Here is a 7,988-nt window from a genome sequence, read left to right on the forward strand (position 1 = left end):
GGTTGGGGGCGTGGGGTTGCGGCTGAGACTCCCTGGGACCGCCTATAGCGCCCAGCCCGGTTGTCGGCCTTGACTGCACGGCGACCCTCCACGGTTCGGTCCTTCTGAGAACCAGGGTTCCTGCCGGCCCCAAACCGCCAACTCGTCTGGAATTTAGAGGCTCCTACGCGGCCTTGAAGAGTTAAGAGCTGGATTTCGTGCCCGTTGGCTCGAGCTCGCGCTTCTCCCTGCGCCTAGCTCTTGCCGTTTTTGCGCGAACGTGCCCCGCGTGGAGAGTTTGGTCGGTGCTACCCCTTAGGTTCTCTCGTCTTCCCTAATCCCCAGGGTGTAACACATTGCGTACCACAGAGAAATCTCTAAGACATACGCCAGGGACCTTACGTTTTTGTTAATATGTGTTTCACTCCCCTAGTTAATTCAGAATGGCTACTGTGATCTTTGTGGATAAGGAAAATGGAGAACTGGGCACTCGTGCGACTCCCAAGGACCGGCCGAAGCTGGGCTCCCGGCCCTGTAAGTACACAGGCTGCAGTCATACGCAGGGATTGTGGACCAATGTGGCCTGCGCCTAGGGAGGCGTTAGGGAGGCGTAAGTGTACTGCGTAGGCAACTGCAGTCAAGTTTGCCGAGTACAGGCATAGATACCTCCTTTTATTTATTGCACTTCGCAGATGTTGCATTTTTCACAAATGGAAGGCAAGACCCTCTACAAGCAAAAGGCTTATGCCTCACTTTATTGCGGCACCTGCTTCATTGCTTTGATTTGCAACTGAACCCGCAATATCGTCTGTGCTCCTGTTACAACATGCTTGTTATGAGTCTCTTTTTCATGTTCAATATTGCAATGAGATTGACAATGGCCATGCCACTGTCAAAAATGGGGGTTGAGTTAGCGGTGAGAATTAGGCCAAGTTTATACACAGTCAGCTTTCTAGTTGCACCGATAATGTATTGCTTGAATAATCTTATGGTCTTTTTTTTTTTTAAAAAAAATTTTTTTTATTCTAGCAGTCAAAGCGTTAGATGGGAGATCTCAGGTTTCAGCACCACATGTTGGCAAAATGTTTGATGCTCCCCCAGCCTTGCGTAAGGCTCCCAGAAAGGCTTTGGGAACTGTCAACAGAGCTACAGAAAAGTCGGTAAAGACGAATGCACCTGTCAAAGAGAAACAGACCACCTTCCCTGCTAAAACGGTAAGTGCTGTCTCTAATGACACTGTTTAAACACGTCAGCACTTTTGGCTCTTAAAATGACGATTGGCATCCTCTCTGGCTTTCTTCCCAGTGAGTAGGTTAAATAGAGGCTGGCAAACAGATTGGCAGGAGAGAATCACACTGTTTTGGTGGACTTCCTCTGTGCCTTGAGATCAGCTGCCTGCAGCAGCAGGTGAATATTTTTGCCTCACCTGCCCTTAGCTAATATCGTGAAGCAGATTTGTTGGTAGCGCAGGCATACCTCAGAGAGGTCAAGGATTGGGTTCCAGGGGCGGGAGCGGGTGGGGAGAGAGGTGAATGGGAGAAAAAGGAGACATTCGTAAAACTTTGAACAATAAAGAATTAAAAAATACTAATAATTGGGTTCCAGGCCACCATAATAAAGCAAGTATCACCATAAAGCGAGTCATCGTTTTAATGGGGGAGGGTTTCACCTTCAGTTTGTTAAAGAAAAAAAAAAAGCAACATTTTGGAAGTCCCCCAAAACAGTATGAAGTGCAATAAAGCAAACGGTGATAAAATGAGGAATGTCTGTATCTACTTACACATGTAAGTACTGAGAGGGAGGTACTTTGCAAGAGGTCACATTAATATAATAGCTCAGGTGCTGCTGTCCTCCTCCGCATCTCCCAGGACCAGCTCCTTAGGTGGTGATGATAATTTGCTAGCATGCTGACTTTTGTGTTTGTGATGAGCTAGGGCTGCAGGTCAGTGCATCCCAGACTGAGAGAACTTGGCTGAGAAAATGATTTGGGTGTGTGGATGACCAGTTTGTTTGGATAATTGTTTTGTTTAATGTGTATTAGGAAAAAACAACTAATTAAGATAAGGCTGATGGAAACACATGGAAAAATCACATTTCCCAAAACCAAAAATGGCTTTTAGGATTAACTTCTATTCCGGCTGACTCAGGCCCCTTTCCTTCTCTGGTAGCTTGAGTGATTGAGTTAATTACCAGCACTGCGCATTCTTGATGACTTAGGCTGACTTAAATCTCAAACTTAACGGTTGAGCCATGCTACTAGAATTGTTGAATTGTATTTGTGTGTAATCATGAGAACATAATCATAAGGATTATGGTTCTCAGAAGTCAGCATGAAAATGAAAAAATTTAAAATGTGGTGAAGAAGCCCTCACACATCTTGAAGAGGCCCTCTCGCTAACTCATGTTTTCTTGGATTGTTTTAGGTGACCGAGAAGACTGTTAAAGCAAAAGGCTCTGCTCCTGCCTCAGATGACACCTATCCAGAAATAGAAAAATTCTTTCCCTTCAATCCTCTCGGTAGTATCTTTTGGTATTACAAAAATTCTTTAGCCTAGAGTTTCTCTTAGAATCCAACGCAGCTGCAACTTGATACGGCTATCAATATGATACACGACCCAAAGCTATAACCAGACTGTCTGAATCTGGGTTGCTTTGAACAAATCTGCTTGTTGGTAGATTTATTTCTAAGGTACCATCTAAGGTCAGAAGGGGAATTGGAGCAAGGATGTGGAGAACATTTTCTCCTTTCCTCAAGAGCTTACCTCCTAGGGAGGAGATGTGTTCACTAACCTTGAAAAAGTCTGCAGTGGACAGCTCTAGCAAGCCTGTTAGAAACGGGGCTTTATGTCAAATTGAACAATGCCAGTGAAGACATGAATTTTTTACTCCTTCAACCTGCTACATGTATCTGAAATATTTTCTGTTATAGAACAAGCTTGTTTAGCTTTAATTTGGTCACATTTGAGGAGGGGCTACTGTATGCCAGGCCCTGCCCTGAGGGAGCCCATGATTCTGAGGGAAAGTGAACAAATCATCTTACTGTGAGTGTGAGCAAGCAAAAACCAAAACCAAACAAGAAATACGGCCTTTTAGGGGAAGAGCAGGGAAGCTTTCACGAAGGCTATAAGGAGGCAGCTGGATGCAGAAGGGGATGGGCAAGGCAAGAGCCTTGGACACTGTGCAAAGACCCTGAGGCGGAAGGAAGGAGTGGAGAGGTTCTGGGGAGCCGAGAGGCAGGCTGAAGGACGACACAGGTGAAGCAGTGGGGGCTGATCAAGCAGGGCCTTCCTGCTTTCTCAGCTGGATTTTTTGCCCTTTCATTCAGAGGGCAGTTAGTCATTATCCTGGTACACATCCTGATTGTTTCTGGCTTTCCGACCTTAAAAACAATTCCACAATTAGTATTCTGGAAATTACACTGTTGTGAGCTTGTGCGTTTACCCAGTGAGTAAACTTTTAAGAATTGCTTGCTGAGTCTTGAAGGGTGTGTGATGACATTCTGACAGTATCCATGCTAATAATTACCATTCATTAATCAAGGAAAATAAGGCAGATTTTAGGCATATTGGCCAGGAAGGAGGACTACAGTATGCTGTGTTTCAGGGAAGAGACACGGCCAAGTTGTCCTTTAAACAGGAGCATGTGTAACCGAACCCACCTCCTGTGGATGTAGATGCCTGCTTCCCCCGTGTTCTCTAACTGCAAATGTTTTAACACTGATCTTGATCAGAAAGGCAATGGGTATCATTTTGTTTTAAATTGTGTGTGTGTGTGTGTGTGTGTGGGGGGGGGGCTGGGGGGGTGCCTCAGTGAAAGCATATTTAATAATTGGCCTTTTGTAGTTATTTTAACTTCTGTTTGTATCTTTGTTTGCCTTTGATAATGTGACTACTATTTTAAAAGAGATCTTAGTGGATAAAGGAAATTAGCTCTTTATAGTGCAAACTTGTATCCTCTTGAATATTTTTTTCTGTTATGGTTTCCTTTACAATTCAGTGGTTTTAAGTAGTCACCATCACTCAATTCCTTCTTGACCGGTTTTACCAGGATTCAAAAGGAACAGACAAATTTCTAGCATATAGGCTTTAGAGACCTTTTTACACTTTACAAAATGATGGTTCTTCATTCTTAGCTTTTTAGAAAACAGTTAGAAAAAAGTTTTATTATTATTATTATTTTTTGAGAGAGATAGGAAGGGAGAGGGAGAGAGGAACATTGGTGTGAGAGTGAAACATGGATCGGTTGCCTTTCATTAGGCACCTGAACCTGGGATTGAATCCACAATCTGATAGGTGCCCTGATTGGGAATTGAACCCACAACCTTTTGGTATAAGGCACAATGTTCCTACCAACTGAGCCACACGGGCCAGGGCAAGAGAAACCAGTTTTAAATAATTAACACTGTGGTTCTTAAATTTTTTTGTTTAATCACTCTTTTATACTCTTAAAAATTAGTGAAGACCCCAAAGAACTTTTGGTTGTATGTTCTGTTTATATTTCCTGTATCAGAAATTAAAATGGAGATATTTAAAGTTATTATTTGGTTAAAAAATAATAAACATATTACATTAGCATAAAGAACTTGAAAAAACATAAAATAACTTTTCCAAAACAAAAAAAACTTACTGAGAAGACTGGCATGGTTTTATATTTTGAAAATTTGCTTAATTTGGCTTAATATAAGATAGCCAGATTCTTATCTGATGTTTGCATTCAATCTGTTGCATCTGTTTGGGTTGCAGTTTATGAGGAAAATCTGGCCTCATGCAGATAAATAGTTAGGAAAGGGAGAAGCATTTTAAATAGCCTTTTCAGATCAGTATAGATGGTTTTCTTTGGTACTACCCTAAAATTCAATTGGTGGCTGTTTCTGAACATATAGATGCAATGCGAAACCGAAAACCTTATCAATGAACATTTTATATTCTGACAGTAAAATTCATTGGTCTGTTTTGCACTTCAAAGTATCTTTTATCCTAACATTCATCACACATTGCTCACCTAGGCATATTGGTTTATTGAAAAATGTAGATTATCCAAAGGCAGCTTCATTATGCAATTTTAAAAGCATGTTCATTAATATCACCACTCATCGGATCAGAAAAATCTTAAGTATGAGGAAGCTGTCAAGCTAATGATCACAGATAAGTTTTTCAAAAATCCTGTTTTTTTTTCCTTGAAATTGTGAATTTTAATCATTGGCAACAAATACTGTTTTCCTTGAAGGGATAGACTCTTTCATTCCTCTGAGAAAATGTGCAACCAACACCCAGCTCTGAGTAACCAGATTGTCTTTTAGGTGTTCTTTCAACTAACTGGTTGGTGTTCGGGAAAAGGCCTCTAGTTTAGCTTGCAAAGCAAATATTTGCCCAAATCCTTTTTCTTTGAGATCACCATTGTACTTCAGTAGGCAGCAAGTGCTTCCTGACATATGTCTCATTTTGTCATACAAAATATTAAAAAGACATGTCCTCAAAGATTGAGAGCTAAGAAAGTTAATACTTTTTATGCATATGGTAAAGTGAAGTGTGGAACTGGCACTTTTTACTGCAGGTGAATGGTAGTGAGGAATAGTGTGACTACTAAATATAGTGTCTTGCCCCTGCCTTGTCCATGCTAAGGCACAGTGATTTGTATCCGCCGTTGCTTTTGTGCCACCATTGCAAGTGTCAGCACTGTGGGGGAAAGGTGTTCGTGTTATTAGAAAAGTGGCTTTGACCTCATGGACCCGCTGAAAGGGCCTCAGGCTCCCAGGAGTCCACTGTCCATACTGAGAATTGCTGTCCTGATGAAATCCTCTCTCTGTGTGGCAGATTTTGAGAGCTTCGACCTGCCTGAAGAACACCAGATCGCACAGCTCCCCTTGAGTGGAGTGCCTCTCATGATCCTTGACGAGGAGAGGAAACTTGAAAAGCTGTTACACCTGGGCCCCCCTTCACCCCTGAAGGCGCCCTCTCTACCCTGGGAGTCCGGTAAGTGAACAAGGGCCCTCCTAGAAGGGCCGCAGACAGTTTGTGTCATGACACTTGCATTACCGTGGGGATAGAGTTAGGGGGAGGTTAGCTTACAAGATATTTCTGTCCTTCAGACTTCAGGGCAAGGTTTCAGAATAATGAAAACCCTTCTCAGTTGATATTGCTGTTTAGTTCCAAATGCCCAGGTAAAATCAAGTCATTCTGGAATCGAGAGACTCAGATATAGCCAAACAAGATTGAACTTAGCATATAGTTTCTAAGATTGTAAGTTGAAGTATAGTAAACTTGCTTGGAATGAGAATTCCAAGTCACTCGTTCAGGATCAAGACACCTGTGCAATAACATAGAATGGCAAAACCTCACTGCACAAGGTTTGTGGTCTTGGTTCAAACTGGTGGTCAGAAGCTGTCAATACGTTTTCTGTGTGTTAACGTAGACACTTACACTGTTTCATACATTTACATTAGTGATGTTGTTGGCTCTTACTTGGACCTCTAATAATAGTTTCAGGAACTTCTAAGAATCATTTCCTGATATTGGTTAATTCTGGGACCACAGCCACATTCCAGGAAATGAGTCCATATGAGTATAGGTGGTGTGGGCATAGAGATTCACTGGACAAAGGGAAAAACAGTGGATGATGAGAAGTGATAACTAATGTCCATGTTGAGATGGACAATGAATCAAGGCAGTTTGCAGGTATTGTCTAAGAAATTCCTGTTTTCTAGATCCGTTCCAGTCTCCCTCAAGCCTTCTGTCGACTCTGGATGTTGAATTGCCACCAGTTTGCTATGACTTAGAGACTTAAGTTTCTTCGTGCTTTAGAGTTTGCATGTATGAATAGTTTGTATTAATAAAGATATTCTTTAACAGACTCTTCTTAATATTGCGGTTGGTATTTGTAATTTGCTTAAAACAGTATAAAAACTTGGAGAAGTGTTCATAGCCAAGAGTCTATAATATGACAATAGACATTTGTCTGATTTGGAAATTTTACCTTAAAACCCTTTGGTTTGTTTTAACAGCTTATTTTAGAAGTTGTCACTGTTTTCCTTGAAACTTATACCCCTTAATGTGTATTTTATTGTGTTTTTGTGGCCATTAACTAGTGACAGTTATTAGATTTCTTAATTAGAAGAGCCACTTCAAACTCATTAAGTATCTATTGCTAGGCATTCTTTATTACTGGTTCTATTTACAGTGGAACCTCGGTTCTTGAACTTAATTCATTCCGGAAGGCTGTTCGAGAAGTGATTTGTTCGAAAGCCAAATCATTTTTCCCATTAGAAATAACATGAATTGAATTAATTTGTTCTAGACCCCAAAATGATTCCCTGTTTTAACCTTTCTTATGTATAGAAAACATGTCGAACGTAGTGTTCAGTCTATAAACAAGTACTTCTTTTCTTAAATTCATCGAATCACCCCCTGCTAGCCTTAAACGAATCACTTTCAGCACTATAGTGGAACCTTGGTTCTCAAACTTAATTTGTTCTGGAAGGCTTAGAGGAGCAATTTGTTTGAAAGCCGAATCATTTTTTCCCATTAGAAAGAATGTAAATTGAATTCATCTGTTCCAGACCCCCTCAAAGGATTCCCTGTTTTAACCTTTTTAGGTACAGTATATGCCTAACGTACTTTTTAACCTACAAATAAGCACTCCTTAAATTTATCAAACTACCCCTTACTAGCCTTAAGTGAATTTTTAATCTATCCCGGCCTCAGAAATCCTAGCTCTGACTAACTGCTTTATGGTTATCCAATCAACAAGTTTTTCTCCTGTTCAATTGTCTGAGATTGTTTTGTGAGCCCTTTCACACCCTTAGCAACATTGGCGCTCTTGATGGTCTTGTTTGCCCAGTTTCTGATATACTGCACAGGGTGACACTCCACGGTCCATCTATGGAGAGTGGGCCTAAACTTACAAGCAGGATCTTGGGCAAATTGATTGGTACAATACAGAATAGAAGAGAGTGACTGGATAATCATCGTATCCTGAATAGAAAATACAGTTTATCTTTTGTGTGCTATTGG

The 7,988-nt window shown here is 41.1% G+C and overlaps 1 protein-coding gene across 3 annotated transcripts in view; it reads left to right on the forward strand.

Annotated features, from left to right (window-relative positions):
• PTTG1 (pituitary tumor-transforming 1) overlaps nucleotides 1-6,838 on the forward strand; it is a 12,063-nt gene extending 5,225 nt beyond the window's left edge. For all 3 annotated transcript variants that reach the window (XM_015565652.1, XM_006766318.2, XM_015565653.1), the window contains exons 2-6: nucleotides 413-513; nucleotides 1,009-1,193; nucleotides 2,403-2,496; nucleotides 5,793-5,951; nucleotides 6,683-6,838. In XM_015565652.1, coding sequence (XP_015421138.1) covers nucleotides 423-513; nucleotides 1,009-1,193; nucleotides 2,403-2,496; nucleotides 5,793-5,951; nucleotides 6,683-6,762 — 609 coding nt within the window. In that variant the 5' untranslated portion in view covers nucleotides 413-422 and the 3' untranslated portion in view covers nucleotides 6,763-6,838. The remainder of the gene's footprint in view (nucleotides 1-412; nucleotides 514-1,008; nucleotides 1,194-2,402; nucleotides 2,497-5,792; nucleotides 5,952-6,682) is intronic.
• The last annotated feature ends 1,150 nt before the right edge of the window (nucleotides 6,839-7,988 follow it).

Source organism: Myotis davidii, unplaced genomic scaffold, assembly GCF_000327345.1.
Source record: "Myotis davidii unplaced genomic scaffold, ASM32734v1 scaffold18, whole genome shotgun sequence".
In the NCBI taxonomy this organism is placed as follows: Eukaryota; Metazoa; Chordata; class Mammalia; order Chiroptera; family Vespertilionidae; genus Myotis; species Myotis davidii.